This window comes from Phoenix dactylifera, chromosome 12 (genome assembly GCF_051530095.1).
Source record: "Phoenix dactylifera cultivar Ajwa chromosome 12, Ajwa_hap1_PhDact_Kaust_v1.1, whole genome shotgun sequence".
Classification (NCBI taxonomy): Eukaryota; Viridiplantae; Streptophyta; class Magnoliopsida; order Arecales; family Arecaceae; genus Phoenix; species Phoenix dactylifera.
In genome coordinates this window covers 6,505,598-6,527,943 of record NC_143201.1, presented here as the reverse complement: position 1 = coordinate 6,527,943, position 22,346 = coordinate 6,505,598, and the positions used below count along the sequence as shown (strand labels likewise).

General features: G+C 37.5%; 1 protein-coding gene across 7 annotated transcripts in view; it reads right to left on the bottom strand.

Moving 5' to 3' along the window:
- The window catches only part of LOC103713632 (branched-chain-amino-acid aminotransferase-like protein 2), a 61,260-nt gene that overhangs the window by 35,402 nt on the left and 3,512 nt on the right, over positions 1 to 22,346 (bottom strand). For all 7 annotated transcript variants that reach the window (XM_008800633.6, XM_088708900.2, XM_088708899.2 and 4 more), the window contains 2 exons: positions 21,250 to 21,342; positions 13,410 to 13,547 (listed from right to left, as the gene is read on the bottom strand). In XM_008800633.6, coding sequence (XP_008798855.3) covers positions 13,410 to 13,547; positions 21,250 to 21,342 — 231 coding nt within the window. The remainder of the gene's footprint in view (positions 1 to 13,409; positions 13,548 to 21,249; positions 21,343 to 22,346) is intronic.

Genomic DNA, 22,346 nt, shown 5'->3' with positions numbered 1-22,346 from the left:
GGAGGAGGTGATTGATCAGGTAATCCGATCAGGTAGTCCGATCAAGTGCATGATGTCATGCAGGTCATCATTGATAACAAGCCATAGTCTAAGACCGTGGAGAGATCTTGATGGAGCAGTGGCCATATATTTTCTGGATCGCATGTGCTACACATAGTATTGACCTCATATTTATAGAGATTGGGAAGATTCATAGGGTGCAGCAGATAATGGAAACAACTCAGTCCATCAGTAGATTTGTTGATAGCCACACATGGATCCTATCACTTATGAGGAGGTATGTAGAGGGGAAGATCTTAATACCAGATGTAACATAGTTTGCTATTAACTACATTGCACTTAATAGCCTCCTTAAGAGAAAAGTAGGCATGCATCATATGTTTGTTAGTATTGAGTGGCAGAAGAGTAGATTTGCAAGGGTTGGCACTAGGGGGAGCCATATGGAGAACTTGGTGATGAGGCAAACATTCTGGCAGCGGACCAAGAAGATAGTAAAGGATATCAAGCCATTATATGAATTGCTTCAAACTGTAAACAACGAGAGATACCCCTAAATGGGCTTCCTATATTATGTGATGGAGAGGGTAAAGAATTAAATCAGAGAGGCAAATCTAAAGCATGCCTAGGAGTACATCAACATCGAGTAGAGGTGGGACTACTAGATGGGTAAGGAGTTGCATCTACTAGATAAGCAAGAATATTAAAAATTTAACTACTCCTATACTTGTAAAATTTTACTAAAATAATTACAAACTTTATCTGCAGCTTACTATCTGAACTGGAGGTTCCAATACACCATACCCCAGGGATCGATATGGACAAGAAACTTCTGGCTTCCTTACGCAATGTAATCTATAAGATAAAGCATGATCCAAAAGTTTTGGCCCTACGTCTATAAGAGGTAAGTTAATGTAAGTGGTATGCATAAGTTAACTTGTGTCTTTAATCATTAATATGTTATAACACATCTCTTTTTCACAGATGATAATATTTAGAGAGAGTACTAACAGCTTTGGAATCTCGATAGCTGTCATAAGAAAAGTATGAATCTAGGTATATTAGATATCAATGATAACTACTACTTAACGTTTTATAATTAGTAATATGATACTATCTTATATGTAATTTTCTTCAATACTTTTGCTATTGAATGGTGGATTTATTTTGCTCTGTCAATGAGAAATCTTAAACAACTAGCTATCCGGATCCTCTCCCAAATGGTCTCTTCGAGTGGCTATGAGCACAACTGGTCCACTACAATCTTTAGCATATTTATCCACAACAAGCAGAGAAACCGTGACACAGAAGTATCTCAATGACCTCGTATATGTCCACTACAATCTAAAGTTGAGGTTGAAATGCATTCAAGAGAAAGTGGAGCAAAAGTACATGGATTCAATTCACAATGCTTTCATTCAGGATGAGGATGACCCCATGATCAGCTGGCTTGTGGGCTAATAGCAGAAGCCGGAGCTTGATAAGCTAGGATTGCCTCCACAATCTGCCAATTTTGTAGCCAGCGAGGCCAGAGCGGATGCAGAGCAATGGACAGATCGCAACATTCCATGCATGCTTCTAGTTGATCTGCCACAGCCATAGGGTTCAGTGGGGAGTTGATTATCACATGACTCCATGTTCGAGATATGCTCCCAGAGATGTGACCAAGAGTTGCTTAGACGAGGCCACCACGCTATCCGATCAACTCAGTCATGAGGGAGACATCAATCCTCCCAGCATAGCCAAGTAGAGAGGGGTACAAAGAAAAAGCAAGCAACTGCTCACTGTAGCCAGAATGAAAAATGAAAGGTAGTTGCAGCCCCAATGAATAGAATGGAGTCAGTTCACTTAGATTCATAGATAAGAACGAGTAGCGATGACAGTTCTAGTGATTATGGATTTGGTGGCAGAGAGGGAGTGCAGGATATGAGACCATCGTTTATGAGGCACCACCGTAGGATAGTCTTCACTCTTCAGTTTACCGGTGAGTTCTAGTTTACATATGCTACATAGGATAGGGACCACGGTGCACGAGCTATGTCACGACCCCCGCCCCGTTCCCGGCGGGCTGCCGCGACGGTCCTAGGGTGCGGGTAGGCATAAGGCCACCAGCCACCGCGTAGAACCCTATTACCTATCAATCATCAATAAATCTTGAAAAATTTGGCATGATACATGCACAAAATGATCACTTTTTCTATAGTGACCTGTCAGGATTATCTCAATACATACAACACACTACCTGTCAGAGCAGCAATCACATAATCCGTCACATAATGAACCTGGACAATATATATCAATACATTATCTCAGGCATATAACTCATATGTATAAAAATCTGGTTCCCATTCCATCCATGGTCAAACCCATATCCACAACAGGATCTATGACTGTAACTATACACTATATACAATAGAAGGTTTATAATACACCAAAAGGGTATAAACCTCTATCTACATTGTACTATACTATACTATGGAGCGGCACAGCTAGCAGGCAACCACTAATCCTGCTCCTCTCTATACAATACCTGCCCTGCAATCAAAAATATCAAACTGGAGAGTGAGTATATAAATACTCAGTGAGTGGAGTAGAGAGTACTATGCACATGAGACAAGATATAATCATGGCTCGAGGTAAAATCTCAAGATCAATAACAAGATGAACATGAACTCAACATAAAGAATATGGAGTAAATCATCAATATCACCACAATCAATATCAACTCATCTGAAGCATATATGGAATAATCAAGTCAACATATATGCTACTCATAAATATGTTCAACAGGTCATAGTACTGAATCATATAAATCAGGTGTCAATAGGCTGAATCATCAACAAGACAGCTATCGGGAGGTGGGTTTTACGCCCCAGGCGAACCAGCAACAACTCCCTACTGCCATATGCATACATCGAATATGACACCACACCAATATGTAAATCATCACTAGACAGCTGTCGGAAGGTGGGTTTTACGCCCCAGGCGAACCAGCAACAACTCCCTACTGTCACATGCATATGCAGGATAAGACACCATACCGATAACATAAATGCTAGACAGCTGTCGGGAGGTGGGTTTTACGCCCCAGGCGAACCAGCAACAACTCCCTACTGTCACATGCATATGCAGGATAAGATACCATACCGATAACATAAATGCTAGACAGCTGTCGGAAGGTGGGTTTTACGCCCCAGGCGAACCAGCAACAACTCCCTACTGTCACATGCATATGCAGGATAAGACACCACACTGATCATATAAATGCTGGCCAGTATCCAGAACAGAAATCCATCTCACATCTACATACTAAACGGCACCTCGCGGGAATTCTACATCCGCGGAAAGCCATACTGCACCTCGCGGGGTCTTACTATGCCCGGCGGCAAGCAGAATATAAGTCGTAGGACCGGCCGATCCTACGCCTAGGGCCGTGTCCCCCCTAGGAAGGGACTGGGCTCCGCCCACCCAGAAGGCTACTATGTGCACAAAGGCCGATGTTCAACCCCATCGACTATAGGTGTCCTGCAGATACTGTCAAGCCATGCATAAATGCCATAATGCACCCTCCCAATACTCTACTAAAAAGGAGCATAATCAAGAGTACCACTCACTCGGCCACGACCCAATTATAACTAACATCAGGGTTGGGAGTGAGGAATCACGGGAGTACAATACAACTCAATATACCATGAGAAGGGCTCTACAAGTCTTTGAAATAGAGAAAATGAAATCAATTTACAAAAGAAGTCATTTCACAATTCAGATCCAATTTCATTACTCATAAACCCCTCGTAATTTCTCTCAATGTTCCCTCAAATGCATGTACAGAATAATCAAGCATGGAGAATCAAGATTATAGAGGAATCTACTACAATATCAATCAATATGCTCAAGTGGAATCAATTCACACTTGGCGACATTCATGAAAATGAATTAAGGATGCTCATGGTGCAAAGTACATGACTCCCACTCACCTGTCAATCCGGTACAGCCCTGATACGCCTCCAAAAATCTACAGCAGGCAGTGGGGAACTTCTTCCTCTTGTTCCCTAGCTTCTTGCCCAACTGTGACATGCATTTACAATACATTTAGTCTTGTATCAAGGGCCATAATCTACGTGCCAATTATAATATAGGGAACTTTAATTGATTCAACTCCCCGTTCCCTAAATCTTTTCTTTTCTTTCTTCTTTTTCTTTTTAATTAAATAACTCACCATTTGTGTATTAGGGACTCCCTTGCATGAGTACAAGATCCCTTTTAGCTTGATCTAGGCTTAATACCCTATTTTGGCATAAAATTTCTTATTTTCCCACTCGGATGAACAGTAACCCGGACCGACAGCCGGTTACTTCATCCCGGTTTTGATCCACTTTCAGGACTCCAAATTTGATGAAATTTTTACCTAACATTCTACACTCACAGAGGATTCCCAAGAGATAACATGCATCATCATCGGAGGCCGTTTGACCCCCTAAATAATTTGCCGAAGTTGGGACTTCGACACAGTTTTTCCGTAGTGCCGGAAAAATTTGTCAAAATCCGATTCTTCTTCTTTTAACCACCTCTACAACCCTTATCCGACCCCTCTAGACTATATCCACCCTTTGTATAGCCTAATGTCATCAAAAGACTAGATAGGGATGGATATTTACCTTTTTCTTTTTGGAAATCGAGGTCCTTGCGTAGAGGGGAAGGAGATCTACGTTTTTTCCTTCAGCTGGAAGTGCAACCGGGATCCCTTTCCTCCTTGAATCCCCTTCCTCTTCTTCTTTCTTCTTCTTCTTCTTCTCTTTTTCTTTCTTTCTTTCCTCTGTTTCACGCCTGAGAACCCCCTCCCTCTTTCTCTCGGTTTCACCAGCTCAAACCCTCCAATTAAATCACATCAAAACACTATTCACCCTTTGTTTAATATTATTAAATTCCCATTTTGCCCCTAACACTTCAACATATCTACCGTTATGCCATTAACTTTTGATTCCTTCCAATTTTACCCTTACCACTTCAACGCATCTACAACTATGCCATTATCTTTTGATTCCTTCCCATTTTACCCCTTATATCAATTTTAAAGGACTATTCTATCCCTTTTATATAAAAATTTTTTTTTTTTTGGGGTTATTACATCCTCCCCTCCTTATATAAAATTCGTCCTCGAATTTAAAAGAGTAAATCACCTGATTACTCAAAGGGGTGAGTGTATCTGCTTTTCATATTCTGCTCGGTGTGGTATTGGAAATCAAATCAATTAGAAGTGTTTTACCTTCTATCTCTACCACACAGGTAGGATACACATACTTCGCTTTTATACTATCCCCTTAAACTCCGAGGTTCTGAGTCTCAGAAATTCCTGTACAGTAATCCCCTCATCATCTAGAGCCCGCCTGGCCAAACTTCTTGGCACAGGTACAGGAGGTGGGATGGATACTACTGACGGGGCAGGAGATTTCCCCCGAGCAATCTGCTCCCTCAGAGCCTGATTCTCCGCCAGTAACTGTTCCATCAATGCATCTCTACTTCCTACATCTCCTTGATCATCAACCCTCCGTCTATCAGCAGGAGGAGGTTTTTCTCTTTGGGGCTCGACATGTGCAGAACCCGCATCCAATGCTATATCTGGCTCCATCCTCCTTCCAGGACGAGCAGGTCCTCTCCTTGGAGGTATTCTTTATATCTCTCTAAAAAAGTCAAAAAGAGAGGATGGTCGTTACACACTGAGTCATGATATATTTTACTGAGTTGTAAATGACTCATAAAATAACATACAGAAAAATCCTATGCTCCATAGTATAATCCTATACTTAATCCTGACTCATCCTATTGCTCTGACAGGACTCTTCTTAACCTTTGCTCTGATACCACCTCTGTCACGACCCCCGCCCCGTTCCCGGCGGGCTGCCGCGACGGTCCTAGGGTGCGGGTAGGCATAAGGCCACCAGCCACCGCGTAGAACCCTATTACCTATCAATCATCAATAAATCTTGAAAAATTTGGCATGATACATGCACAAAATGATCACTTTTTCTATAGTGACCTGTCAGGATTATCTCAATACATACAACACACTACCTGTCAGAGCAGCAATCACATAATCCGTCACATAATGAACCTGGACAATATATATCAATACATTATCTCAGGCATATAACTCATATGTATAAAAATCTGGTTCCCATTCCATCCATGGTCAAACCCATATCCACAACAGGATCTATGACTGTAACTATACACTATATACAATAGAAGGTTTATAATACACCAAAAGGGTATAAACCTCTATCTACATTGTACTATACTATACTATGGAGCGGCACAGCTAGCAGGCAACCACTAATCCTGCTCCTCTCTATACAATACCTGCCCTGCAATCAAAAATATCAAACTGGGGAGTGAGTATATAAATACTCAGTGAGTGGAGTAGAGAGTACTATGCACATGAGACAAGATATAATCATGGCTCGAGGTAAAATCTCAAGATCAATAACAAGATGAACATGAACTCAACATAAAGAATATGGAGTAAATCATCAATATCACCACAATCAATATCAACTCATCTGAAGCATATATGGAATAATCAAGTCAACATATATGCTACTCATAAATATGTTCAACAGGTCATAGTACTGAATCATATAAATCAGGTGTCAATAGGCTGAATCATCAACAAGACAGCTATCGGGAGGTGGGTTTTACGCCCCAGGCGAACCAGCAACAACTCCCTACTGCCATATGCATACATCGAATATGACACCACACCAATATGTAAATCATCACTAGACAGCTGTCGGAAGGTGGGTTTTACGCCCCAGGCGAACCAGCAACAACTCCCTACTGTCACATGCATATGCAGGATAAGACACCATACCGATAACATAAATGCTAGACAGCTGTCGGGAGGTGGGTTTTACGCCCCAGGCGAACCAGCAACAACTCCCTACTGTCACATGCATATGCAGGATAAGATACCATACCGATAACATAAATGCTAGACAGCTGTCGGAAGGTGGGTTTTACGCCCCAGGCGAACCAGCAACAACTCCCTACTGTCACATGCATATGCAGGATAAGACACCACACTGATCATATAAATGCTGGCCAGTATCCAGAACAGAAATCCATCTCACATCTACATACTAAACGGCACCTCGCGGGAATTCTACATCCGCGGAAAGCCATACTGCACCTCGCGGGGTCTTACTATGCCCGGCGGCAAGCAGAATATAAGTCGTAGGACCGGCCGATCCTACGCCTAGGGCCGTGTCCCCCCCTAGGAAGGGACTGGGCTCCGCCCACCCAGAAGGCTACTATGTGCACAAAGGCCGATGTTCAACCCCATCGACTATAGGTGTCCTGCAGATACTGTCAAGCCATGCATAAATGCCATAATGCACCCTCCCAATACTCTACTAAAAAGGAGCATAATCAAGAGTACCACTCACTCGGCCACGACCCAATTATAACTAACATCAGGGTTGGGAGTGAGGAATCACGGGAGTACAATACAACTCAATATACCATGAGAAGGGCTCTACAAGTCTTTGAAATAGAGAAAATGAAATCAATTTACAAAAGAAGTCATTTCACAATTCAGATCCAATTTCATTACTCATAAACCCCTCGTAATTTCTCTCAATGTTCCCTCAAATGCATGTACAGAATAATCAAGCATGGAGAATCAAGATTATAGAGGAATCTACTACAATATCAATCAATATGCTCAAGTGGAATCAATTCACACTTGGCGACATTCATGAAAATGAATTAAGGATGCTCATGGTGCAAAGTACATGACTCCCACTCACCTGTCAATCCGGTACAGCCCTGATACGCCTCCAAAAATCTACAGCAGGCAGTGGGGAACTTCTTCCTCTTGTTCCCTAGCTTCTTGCCCAACTGTGACATGCATTTACAATACATTTAGTCTTGTATCAAGGGCCATAATCTACGTGCCAATTATAATATAGGGAACTTTAATTGATTCAACTCCCCGTTCCCTAAATCTTTTCTTTTCTTTCTTCTTTTTCTTTTTAATTAAATAACTCACCATTTGTGTATTAGGGACTCCCTTGCATGAGTACAAGATCCCTTTTAGCTTGATCTAGGCTTAATACCCTATTTTGGCATAAAATTTCTTATTTTCCCACTCGGATGAACAGTAACCCGGACCGACAGCCGGTTACTTCATCCCGGTTTTGATCCACTTTCAGGACTCCAAATTTGATGAAATTTTTACCTAACATTCTACACTCACAGAGGATTCCCAAGAGATAACATGCATCATCATCGGAGGCCGTTTGACCCCCTAAATAATTTGCCGAAGTTGGGACTTCGACACAGTTTTTCCGTAGTGCCGGAAAAATTTGTCAAAATCCGATTCTTCTTCTTTTAACCACCTCTACAACCCTTATCCGACCCCTCTAGACTATATCCACCCTTTGTATAGCCTAATGTCATCAAAAGACTAGATAGGGATGGATATTTACCTTTTTCTTTTTGGAAATCGAGGTCCTTGCGTAGAGGGGAAGGAGATCTACGTTTTTTCCTTCAGCTGGAAGTGCAACCGGGATCCCTTTCCTCCTTGAATCCCCTTCCTCTTCTTCTTTCTTCTTCTTCTTCTTCTCTTTTTCTTTCTTTCTTTCCTCTGTTTCACGCCTGAGAACCCCCTCCCTCTTTCTCTCGGTTTCACCAGCTCAAACCCTCCAATTAAATCACATCAAAACACTATTCACCCTTTGTTTAATATTATTAAATTCCCATTTTGCCCCTAACACTTCAACATATCTACCGTTATGCCATTAACTTTTGATTCCTTCCAATTTTACCCTTACCACTTCAACGCATCTACAACTATGCCATTATCTTTTGATTCCTTCCCATTTTACCCCTTATATCAATTTTAAAGGACTATTCTATCCCTTTTATATAAAAAATTTTTTTTTTTTTGGGGTTATTACAAGCTAGTAGAGCCCACGAGGATACAATTGCATACAAAAGATGGGCTCCTCAAGATCGTTCAGGAGAACACAATTGTAGATGTCCTCATATATAGAGAAGATATCAGATTCTGAGTTATATGCTGGATTTTATTATTCGGAACCATCGGCAACCTATGACCTATATGGATATGGATATGGTGCATTTGAGGCATCGTCTCCCAGCAACCACTATCCTACAAAACTCGAAGCACCTTATGAGTTGAATTTCACTGCCAGCATATTCGTATGAGTCCCTCCACAATCCTATTATCAGTCAAAGGATATCTCTTAGAGCTAAAGCTTTAATAAGAGATCCAAGACCAATTATAACCTAGAGTGCGTACCTTATAGGATGAGCACACAAGACTATAATGCCGCTTGGTTAAAGGGATGGGCTGATGTGCCTCCTAGTTATGCTAATGATTCCGATATCCATGAGAGATATCACATCTCGGCAAAATTTTATATGTTGGTATATATGTTGTACTTTAAATACATCTAATTGATTATATCATTTTATGTTTTGTATTTCACTAATTGATTTTAGAATATTTCATATTGCTTTTTCTAGCTTATGAAGCTAAGATTGCTAGCTTTTTTTCTTTACTGTTTGGTTTTAGTCTAATGCTCATGCTAAAAGGCTAGGGATAGCAAACCCAATGACATAGTTTTGCCAGATTTTTGCCTTCCCAAGGTAACATTCTTTCAGAGCACTGCCACAATAACGAAGAAAAATTGCTCCAAAATATCGAGAAGCATCATTTAAGATGTACAGAGACAATAAAAATATCAAAAAACATCAAATTAGACTTTAAATCATTCAAAAAACCAAAAAAAATAAGGTACCTTTTATTAAATAATAAAAAAATTAAAAAATTAAAAAAAGGTGCCGATTCAGAACTACCACGCCACAACATGCCGTGTGCTGGTACGATACCGAACCGATACCATGCCGAACCGGAAACCAACTGGTACCGATACTGGATCCAGTTCGGCTAGCCTTACTATAATATATAATAATCATAATGTAGTGAAAGATTTAGCTCTTGTATTTTTTTTAAGATATTAAATTCAGCATTATATATTAACAAAATAATGAATAATAATCATTGTAGTATCTTATGTGGACATCTAATCATCGAAAAGATAGTAGCATCTAGCAAAAACGTTATTAAGCTGTTATTTGGTAAAAGTAATCTTGCATCAAATTCTTTCGTGGCAAGACCGAGATATCTATCAGATTTTCCACAGCAAGGCTTGGTCACTAGTAGGTTTTGCAAAATTGGGAGAGCACAAGACCAGACAATAGGCACAAATTCCTCAAGATCATGCTTGGACGGAAAAAAAAAATGAATGTAGAAGAGATTTAAATGCATGTAGAACTTCTACTTGGAACATATAAATATAGGTCCATAAATATCAATTTGACAACTTGGATTTCAGAATTACAAATAAAAACCAAAATATAAATTTAAACTAACAGATACTAATTTTTCATGGAAGGCTAAGTCAATGCCTTTGCAACTACTTGTAAATTTCAAACTCAGAATGACTTTAAATCTGAATCTGATTGCAGAGTCCAAAATTTCAGAAGAAATCCTCTAATTCAAAAACTAAATCATCTCAAGATTCAGATGTATAATAGTACATAGGTTATAAGATTTCAAAAGAGTTCCAAAAGTAGCTTGAATTTTAAGGTTTCAAAAGAATATCGAGGAATAAATTTGACTGCACTGTTCACCATAAAATAATACTAACTTAAACTCATGGGGTTTAAAAGCAACAACTAAATTCAAAAATAAGGATAGGTTCTTTATGAAGAAATTATATATGTAAGCTTAAGATTGATTAGAAGATCCAAAAGCATAAACTTAAATTGAAGATGAATGAAGAAGCAATATATCCTTATCCAAGATTTCCTTCTCCTAAAGGCCTCGATGCTACTTCCTTTTTCTCCGCAGGTTGCCCCCACTACAAGGAAGGGCAGTTTGATAAGTGGGATGCACTAGATCTATTCACTAGGTTAGGTAAGTTCCCTCTTAGGTCGGTTGGTAGCGGTTGGGTTGGTTATATACACAGCAAGGCATAAGATGAAGTTAGGCTACTATACGGGCTTATTTACGTTTTATTGTTCCCATTTACTTTAGTTATTACATGTAAATAGGAACAACCGCATCTAAGTTTAATAAAACACTAAAAAGTTCAAATTTCAGAGGAATAAAAAGGTGATTTCTTAGCCTTAGTTTAGTTCAAATCCCATATTTTTGGGATTTTTGACAAAATTTCAACTTTTGAATTCAGAGGTACTTCTCAAATCTTAAGATCTTATAAATTTTATTTTATACTAAGACATCATTTCGAGCGGCAATGCATCGTAAACCCATATATATATTGTCTGCTAATACACAACCAATTAGTGTTTGGACAAAATTTTTTTCCATCATCCCATTTCAAGGACTCATGAAAATACCTCGGATAGTACCACAATCCGTTCTACGTACAATAATATGTTGAACTACTTCAACAAGTCTGTGTGAGGTATCCGGCATCTAATGTTCGTACAATAGTATCTACAACTCCTTTGCCGGCTCTATAGCAGGAAATTATATATTCTGTCAAAAAAAGCCCTTTGCGTAAATTGCTTTGAATGGGTAAATCAATCATTTATCCTTGGGTTTCCGACATTAATCCTCTCATACCTACTAATTGGTATATCTGAGATGCATTTCCTCTATCTCCCGAAAAGGACATCAAATGGACTGGACTAAAAAGCTGGAAGCCTAGCAAAAAAGTCATGCATCTTAGTCACCAAAGGATGCCCCATTATCATTGTCATCATCATCGTCACCATCGTCGCCGTTGTCATCATCGTTGTCATTGTCATCATCATCCTCATTATCATCAGTCTATGATAGAGAATCATATCATGTCATGATGCACTGAAGGCCATGAGACTTGTGTTGCTCTTAAATTTAATTTTAGTCAACAACTTATTATTTTTTCTTTAATTTTTGTTTATTTTTTGATTTGGTAGGTTATTTAAAGTCAAGGGCTGATATTAAAAGATCTTTGAATTTATTTAATAGTTTGACAGGTTTAATTATTGTAGCAGGACTGTTCATGGTATTGTTCACATAGCATTATTCAGATTGTGACTGTGAACAGCAACCATGCCTCAAGGTTGGTAGTTTTGGGCCTGCAAAAAATTGTTAACAGTTTCTTTTTCCTAAAAATCTAAGTCTTGGAGTTTTTTGTAACAGAATGGGATGGTTGATTAATGAAAGCTATGCAGTCTTTGATTTCTTCTTATGGTGTAATTCTACAAAGGATGTCTAAGGCCTTCGAACTCTAGGTGCGATTTCTGGGTTCCAGACTGAGTTTGGTATTACCTTTACTCTTTTCATTACTATTGTCTACAAATTCTCTCTTTTTGGAGTTCATATTTTTCTATTGTTCTACATCTGATTTTGCCTTATGTTCCTTCAAACTTAAGTCTACGCACCATCTTTATCTTTCCCCTTGTTCCTTTCATGACTATTGTTTATAGTTTATACCTTAGATCTTCCTGGTTTTTTCTCATCTCTTTCTGTTGTCATTGCCTGTTGATTTTTCATTTTGGTTCCTGTAAATTCCAGCACAAACACTTGATTTCGGTTAATCCATTGCATAAACCATTAGAAACTCAATTAGGCCCTAGAATCCTATACCCTAGGTTAGCTGATAGAGATCCACTGCTTATTTTCTTTGAGAAATTTACTTTTTAAATTTTCTTGTATTGAAAATTCAAGTCTTAACCTGAAATTCCAGTAACATATAGGTTTTGTCCTATCCTAAACCCAAAAGATCCTCTTCAATAGACTGTCTACATCAGTCTAGGTTGTACCATTACATATACCTGGGCCTTTATGGTCTTCAGTGTTCAATCATCACACTGACTCCAACCTCCATTCCTGAACTCTTTATCTAATATCCAACATGTCCATGTTCCCATTTCCTACTAGTAGTCGCAGAAATCTAATGTTTCCAGTATGTCCAATTAATTGCAGCCATCAATTGAAAGGAAAATTTCCAAAATTGAACCTGGCCCTTTCCTATATCATGTCTCCTTTTAGAAATCATGAGGCAAATCCACTAGTTTAGATATGTTGGAACCTACCTATGCATGTACAAGAACATAACCAGTAGCAATAGAGAACAGCTTGACTATTGTGTAAATAAACTGCTAACTCATTATACAAGCTCTACTATGTTGAAACGTAGGTTGTCCATCACAACATATGAGACATGAACATATGAGAGCTATGGAAAAGATAAATAAAAGTTTAATAATTAAGTACTACATAAACTGTGTTCGATATATTTTAGAAAAGGATCAATAGTGCATGCTTAAAAGTAAATAAATGGTATAAATGGTGTAGAAAGCAAGCTAACCTGAGGATCCTTTTGTAGATCATCAGCATCTACTATAGCTGGAGGGTTCCCAAGCAAACATAATTCACTATAAATGGAGGCAAGGTTTCCCAAACCTAGCTCTAGAAAAGATGGTGGTGCAACTTTGTTGAAGGATGACTGACAAGATATATAAGCACCAGAAAAACAGATGAGTAATCAAGGAATTAAAGGAGCAACAAACACAGTAATGACATATTTGATTTAAATGCAACAATCATCATCCAAGTAAATACAGTATTGATACGGCAATTCAAAATATAAAGATATATATAAAATATAATATGTATGTGTATATGGATCTGTGCAACTCTGCCTATGTTTTGTATATAGCCAAGCTCAAGCCCAGATAAAGGAGGGTTGTGGTAGTTCAACAGCCAATGTAAAACGATAGTCACATCATATACATACGAATTCTGAGAAAACTATTGAGGCATTTCCTACTAGCAATGCACAACATTGGACCCCGAGTATAGTGAATGGCAAGGGTTAAGTAGGGGATTCCCCATAAATGGTATACCCCTGGTCTGCCGTACCAGTCCGTACCGGCCGGTATGGGCCGGTACGTACCGGTTCGGCCTGGGACCGGTACTGGATCAGCGTGGAATACGGTACCGGATCAGCGTGGAATCCGGTACCGGATCAGCGTGGAATCCGGTACCGGATCAGCGTGGAATCCGGTACCGGATCAGCGTGGAATCCGGTACCGGATCAGCGTGGAATCCGATACCGGTAGTTTATTATTAGAGAACCGGTACGGGCCCGGTTCGGACCGGTACGGACCGATCCGGTCCGCCACCGGTACAGCGGACCTTGGGTACACTATTTCGGCGCCTGGATATAGTAGAAATAAGCAAGGGTTCCCAAACTTTACTGGACGGATATGGGTAAAGAAATTAGTTCAAAAACGTAAGATACATTTAGCAACTTGGAATGCAGAGTTGTTGGCAAGAAAATTAGTGGAACTAGTAAATACAATGGCTAGGAGAAGAGTTTAACATAACTTGTCTGCAAGAGACTAAGTGGATATGACAAAAAGTAAAGAAACTTGGTAAGACAGGTTATAAACTTTGGTGTACAAGAAAAGGTAAAAATTAAATGAAGTAGAAATTATTATAGATAAAAGTTTAAAAGATGACATTCTAGATATTAAGAAAGTAGGAGATATAATAATCTTGATAAAATTAGAGCTAAGAGAGTAGTCTATTAATATCATTAGTATTTATGCTCCTCAAGTAGGATCAGATGATGCCACAAAACAACACTTTTGGGAGGACATGAATGGACTAATTAAAGAGATTTCTAGTGAAGAAAAGATATTTACCAAAGGAGATTTGAAGGAGCATTAGACAAATATAATGTAGATTTTGAAAAGATACATGGAACCTGTGATTTCGGAGATAAAGATGAGGAAGGCGATGCCAATTTAAAGTTTGAAATGGCATGTGACCTATTATTAGCTAACACTTACTTTAAAAGGGCTTACTTAATAATTTTTAAAAGTAGGAATAATAGTAGCCAAATGATACATGGAACCTATGATTTCAGAGATACAAACGAGGAAGGAGATGCCATTTTAAACATGTGACCTATCATTAGCTAACACTTGCTTTAAAAGGGCTCACTAAATAATTTGTAAAAGTAGGAATAATACTAGCCAAATAGATTTCTCCTTACTAGAAAGACCGATCTAGTTTTGTCTAAAGATAGTAAAGTTATATAGAATGAGAGTTTAACTACTGAACATAGATTGGTGGTGTATTGGGAGATGGAAGAAAAGGACACAAGAAAATATGAACCCGAGGACTAGGTGGCGGAATTCAAGAGGAGAGAAACAAATACTTTTCAAGGATAAAATGTTGAAAAAAGGAAAATGGGATCTAGATGGGAAAATAAATAACATGTGGGAAGAAAGGCTAACAGTATTAAGAAGGTGGCTACAAAAGTATAAGGAGAGTCAAAAGGAAAATGGTCATCCAATAAGAAAACTTTGTGGTGGAATAAAAATTTCAGTTGGCCGTTAATGCCAAAAGAGAATGCTATAGAAGACTATCTAAATGTGAAAATAGAGAAGAGTATAAAAGCTATAAGATGACTAAGAAGAAAGCCAAAAAGGTGGTACAAGAGGCTAGATTTAAGGTATACAAAAAGTTATATCACAAGTTAAATGCTAAGGATGGGGAGAAAATATCTATACGATTGCAAGACTAAGAGAAAGAAAAATTAAAGACTTGACTCAAGTTAAATGCATCAAAGATAAAAATTTTCCTTTTACAAAAAAAATAAAAAATTGAAGATCTAGAACGTGATCAAAGAGAGACGGAGAAGTTATGTTGATAAGATATCCAATGGAAGTCATGTAGATGACTCAGGATGCTTTATTAGTCCTATTGAAAATAGAAATGTTAAGTATACCTGCAGAATTACAGTATCTAAGGTAATGGAGGCTATGAAAATATGCAAAATAGAAAAAACAGTAGGACCTGATGGATCCCCACTAAGGTTTAGAATTGCTTAGATGATGTGGAAGTAAGTTAGTTGACTAACTTATTTCAATAAAATTTTCAGGACCAAGAAAATGCTCAATGAATGGAGGAAGATCATTATAGTATCGATTTATAAGAATAAATATGATATTTAAAATTATTCTAAATATCATGGTATTAAACTCATCACCCATACTATAAAACTTTGAGAGAGGGTAATTGAGCATAAATTAAGTATGACAAAACAATATCAGAGAACCAATTTGTTTTTATGTTATGGATGAGCTTACTGGGCATATTCAGGATGATATTTCTTGATGCATACTATTTACGGATGATATAGTCTTAGCAGAGGAAACCAAGGCCTAGGTTAATTGTAAATCGGAATTATGAAGGAGTGCATTAGAATCTAAGAATTTTAAGTAGGACCAAAATGGAATACATGGAATGTAATTGAAGTAAAATTAGAAAGAGAGATGAACGTGGTATGAAAATTGAGAATCATGAAGTTTCTAAGAATAATCATTTTCGGTATTTAGCATCGAGCATACAAAATATCAATAGTTAAAAAGTAGCATGTGCACAAGATGAGTTTGGCGAAATGAGAACGTTGAGATGTATGTGTGATAATACAAGAAAAGATAAAATAAGACATGAAATCATTCGTAAAAAGGTAATGATAGCACCAATTAAGGAGAAACTGGGAGAATGACAACTTAGATGGTTTGGACATATATAACGTAAGCCGAAGGATGCATCAACGGGAATGAGTGTTTTGATACATACAGAAGGAATGTGGGGTAAAGATAGACTGAAAATCACACGAAATGAAATAGTACGGAACAACATAATATCTCAACATCTTTTAGAAAGCATGGCCCTAAACCAAGCCAAATGGAGGAAAAAGATTCATGTAGACGATCCCAACTAGTTTGGGATTAAGGCTGTATGTATGTGTGTGTATTAGAGTTATTATGTCTTAATTTAATGCAGGAGCATCCAAGGAGTTTGCCTCATCAGCTGCTTTTAATACGTTCTTTTATTATTTTATTTTAGTTTATGGTCAATAATTATGTCTCTAGTTTAGTCATGTGACTGGCATATGACTCTTAATGAGTTTAGATGGCTAAGATTAGATGGCGATTATTTGTCATCAAGGAATAGGACTAGAAAGCTGCTGTAACCCTAGTATAAATAGTCTTCAGACCTAAAGTAAGCAGCTGTCTTATTCCTGTTTCAGTAGTCAGTGGTTTACAAATCCTAAATCCATTATTCTGTTTTCCTATTTCACTCTTGCTAAATTTTAGCCCCTGTTTAGCTATTTACTTGCTGTCTTTTACTTCCAGCTTGACAACATGACTTAAAACAAATTTGAGGTTCCATATCCATAAAAATACATTAATAAAGTACATCATGCATAAAAATATAGCTGGAGCTAGTAATGCAAAGAACGGAAATTAAGGATGCAAGTCCTTAAAAAAATGTAAGGCCAATAATATAGAGGAGCTAGTATTGAAGATAGAAAAACTGTAGGTACTACAAACTTCATGATAATGATACTATCATATTGGATGTTGACAGAAACCTTAGGTAGAAATTTTAAGGACTGGATTTCCTCAAGTTATTATATTCTGCGCTGGCCCTTTCCAGAAGTCAAAGAAAATAAATATATAGTACTGTTAGGCTTTAATTACTGCCAAGGAAGTGATGGTGATTTTACCTATTATGAACATGGTTGTTCATAAGATAACCTAGAAAATGCTGGAAAACATGATACTGAAGCTATTTATTCCGCAAATAAAATCACCAATTTCCAATCATAAGGATAGACAAAAGCATTATAGCACAGTCTTCACAACCTTATCATTTACTTATTAAAGTCACTAAGGGTAGTGTTTAGATACAATGTAAACCAATATAACATTGAAATATTTATCAGAGTCCTGCTAAAAATTTATAACATTAAGGTGTTCATTCACATAAAGGCATGATAATATGGCCTTGAACAATTCATCAGATATTATACTTTGGTAATTGTAACAAGGACTTTAATTACCTTTGCAGGAACTATGATAATATATAACATCTAGGTACCCATATAATTTTTCAGAAAAGTTGAAAATTACTTACTTCTACAAATTAAAAAAAATAAACAACACTACCCATGGCTTTCAAATTCCCCCAAGAAGATTAAAACATACCAAATGGGTGGGGCTGCCAATTATTTTTAGGATAGGAATTAAGAGTCAAGAATCAAAAAAGAAAACCACAAACCCCATATGACCCTCACCTTTTGATGTCCCTTTTGAGGCTTCAAGCCATCTCCCTTCATCTCCCTCTTTCTCACTCCTTGATATCAGGGGCTCAGAAACACATCCACACCAGTGATGAAGCTCAGCACTATCCCATTGTTGACCATCCAACAAGCTCTCTCTCTCTCTCTCTCTCTCTCACACACACACACATATACACACACACACTCTTAGTTTTCTACCAATTAATTTTTCATCTTTTAGTTCCTAAAGTTATTTTAAGATTTATGGATCTTTAGATTATAATTTTAAGGATGATTTAATGTTATTTATTTATTGATCCCGAAAGACCATATGATTCCTTATTGAAAGCAATTTTAATAATTAAATATAGATTTGTAACTTCGTATGCAGATGCATTCATTGTATGCCCTAGTTTTCATCATCTATATCTTTCTTTTAACTATTACCTTCTTCTTGAACACCTGCTTCTAATTTTTGTCATCCTCTCCTTACTTTTAACTGTATTCTTTTTACATAAATTTACATAGGTTACATTATCCCGATATATAGGTAAACATGACACCCAAAGGTCTAGTTATTATCTTGCTCCTAGGCTTATGGTTGCATATCTCTATATCTCTCTAATTGTCGCTGCCCGTTTACAATCAGCATCTCCTAGAGAGGCATCAGTCTAATCCTTAGCTTTTATTTTGTTATGCAGCCATTGTTCCTATCAAGAGTTAAAACATTACGGGAGGATTTTAAGGTTTCTAAATGAAGTCTATCATTAACGTGCATTTTGCTCTAAGACATACTAATAAGTGAGAGCTTGCCTTCTCCAATCACTATTCATAGAAAGTGTTTTAATTTATTGACAGTTCAGTTAAGCAACATAAAGCTCAGATGGTGGTGACTTTTTTTACTTAGGAGCAAGGTCTACAATCTCGGTACTAGGTATGGTATCGGGACCAAAATATCTCTCTAGCCATTTTTCTCAATTTTTATCTCAATATGCATCAATACAGATCGATACGCTTTGGTACGAGTTGGTACGCACCTCGGTACATCTTAGTATGTCTCAGTACATGTCCTTATGCCACGATATGGGATGGTACGGCTTGGTATGGGATGGTATGGGGCTTGTACTAACTCAAAGTTGAGTTTCGTATCGTTTTCCACTTGGTATGGTACGGTACGGGGCTGTACGACATACCATGCTTAAAGGTTATGAAAAAGGTTATTAATGGTGGCCAAGATTTTTATTCAAGTATTAAATGTTGTTGTTGTATGAATTCAATAGTCTCTCTTTAAAATGATGGGAATCTATATGAGATCTATATCTCCTAGCCTCTTTTATTTTCTACACATTTGGAAGCTGGTTACGATCAGGACCATCTCCCTTTCAATGCCTTTTAATTAGTGCAAGGATTTTGAACATGGAATGGCAAGCTGTGTGGGTGCATCATGTGGTGGGCCTTTATCCAGTCCAAGGAAAGATGAGATGAGGTCAGATTTGTATCCTTTTGTTTCCTAGTGTGCAGATGTCTTAACTTCTTTTTCTTTTACTTAATCACTTGTTAAAGAATAGTGTGATTATGTCCATCAAAAAGGCTACCCTGTTGGAGGCAAATAAGTCCAGTTCATAGGTAAATGGCTGAAACTTAAAACTGTTATGGACCATAGAGTGTTGTAATTGAACTATTATTTTGTTGAGGAATTCAAGTAGAACTTTAAGTTTTATTGGTGAGCCCCTCTTTTTCTACTGACAAAAAAAAACGAGCGGGAAGGAGAAAGACCATTATGACTGTTGTAATACATCTAGAACAATTTAAGGATGTTGAGGCATTATTCATTGGACATGCTAGCAAAAATACAGAATAACAGGAATCTAAGATCTACATGTCAATATTGGGTCCTACTTCCTTTTTTCCTTCAAGATATTGTGGGTCCACCTTGTGATATTTACTGGTTTTCTTAGGGGCCTGCTTGGGCCCACTAGTGTCACCCAGGATGCTCCTTTATTATTTGGCCATCCTAGTGTTAATTGGTTCAACTAAACAACTTCAACATATGACAAATATTTTTGAAGAAAATAGTCTGAATCCATTTCTGTCTGAACAAAATACTTAAACGGGAAGACAAATTCATTCCTGCTCAGTAATCCTGGATTCATCCAAACATGGGATGGGAATCACTCATTCTGGACAATTCCCTGGAATGATATCCTGGGGGTAAACTATAGCCAATTCCATTTCTGCGAACCAAATGTGGCCTTTGGGTAGATACACAAATATTCTGCCAGTCTCCTAAAAATATAACAGCATACTTTATTGACTATTGGCTTTCAAAATTTTTGAAAACTTGAAGGATTCAAGCTGTGTTTGAAATACACTAGGAGAAGCATACAAGTGAAAAATTCTAATCACACTTTAATCAACTAATGATGAATAAAGAAGAAGATCATTCAAGCACTGCCCTAAAAAGGGGCTGCAGACACAAATAATAAAGCAGTTACTAAACTCTAGTCAACAAAAAGATTATGCAATCAACTCTATCTCTGTTATGAAAATTCATAAGAAGAACTTGTCATTTTGTATTTTATATATAATCTTCAATAGTAATTTTCTATGAAGTATGAACTGGAACCAAAATTTTCCCTTTACACTATCAAAAGAATTTCTGGGGAGGAATTATTAATTAAATAAATGAGAAACTGCAATAAGATATTGTAACAACTTCACACCCTCAAGACATATAAGCCTTCTCTGGTTATGAATCAGGCTGTCTTTGTTATGGGGACAATATCTAAGCACAACACTGCCTCACATTAGATAATATTATACACAAAAAAGGCAAGCTAGGAACAACACAGCCTAACATCATCATAATTACTTCACAGCCACATGACACGTAGAACTCAAGTTAAGAATCACCTTGTGTTCTAATATGGGCTTAAAAAGAGATACATGTACAAGGTTGCATCGCTTAAGAGTTAAGACAATAATCACACAATAAAGACAAGTTGGGAACTAATCTAACGTCTTCACAATTTATTTTCTAGAACCAAAAAGTTGTACGTACCAGGACATTGAGGGGGTGCCGTATCAATAGGAAGTGCTTTCCTTTCTTCATCAAATCATTTGTTAAGTTAGGAAGATGTTGTTTTGCCATATGCTATAGACAAAAAAGGGAAAAAGAAAAATGCAAAGACTATCTCAGTGGTCAAGTAGTCCAGCATTAACAAGCAATTCTAGAAAAACAGTTAAGAATATCAGGGAGCAAATTTAGATAAACAATCAGGGTCAACCTCTGAAAATGCAGACTGGCATATACAAAAAACAGTCAGGTTTGTGTAGATTATAAAAAGTTCTGTTCAAGAAATTTATCTGACTACAAAAACAAGTTCAGAGGAAATAATAAATCCTGGTAGCAACGAGTTTACCTTATCAACAGAAAAAGATGAACATGTATTTCATTAACGTGGCGCAAAACATATATGCAAGTAGCTACAATGTTTCTTCTTCACTTGAGCACATTAATAAAAGTCCAATGCAAAAATAAAGCCCATCAACTTGTAAGCCTACCCAGTTGACAAACTCCAAGCAAATCGGACAAAATTCTCTCTATAGAAGAAATATTCATGCATGCATCCACATATAGATAAAGGATACTGAAAATAGTTCCAGACAGATATATGATACGCTCAGCCCAGCCTTGATGATAGTGGGCTGGTGTTCTTACCGAAGTTAACCTTCCAAATGATGCTTAGGGAACTATTTTAGATGTAAATGCCCTATACTAACAGTGAACAACATGCCTGTACTGCTCAAAGCATAAGAACTGTTTAAGATAATGCCATGTTAAGCAGGACTTTCACCTCAATAAAAATGAAACAGATTTTTATATGCACAAAGGGAGAGTTCTTGCCTGATAAAAAAAGAGGTCTGAAGTGTTTCGTTATGACTTATAGAAGTGTGCCTTGTCAATAAAAGTTCATGTTAGGCAGGGATAATATTTCTTACTGGTGTGAACTCACTTAGTTTTTATAAAATTTACATGTGAGAAACTTATCTGCAAAATTCTACACAGAATTTTAGAATGTTGTAGATGTGCCACATGACTCTTGCTTATGTCTAATAATCTGGATTATGTGATGTACAGAAGCAGTCATGGAGCTA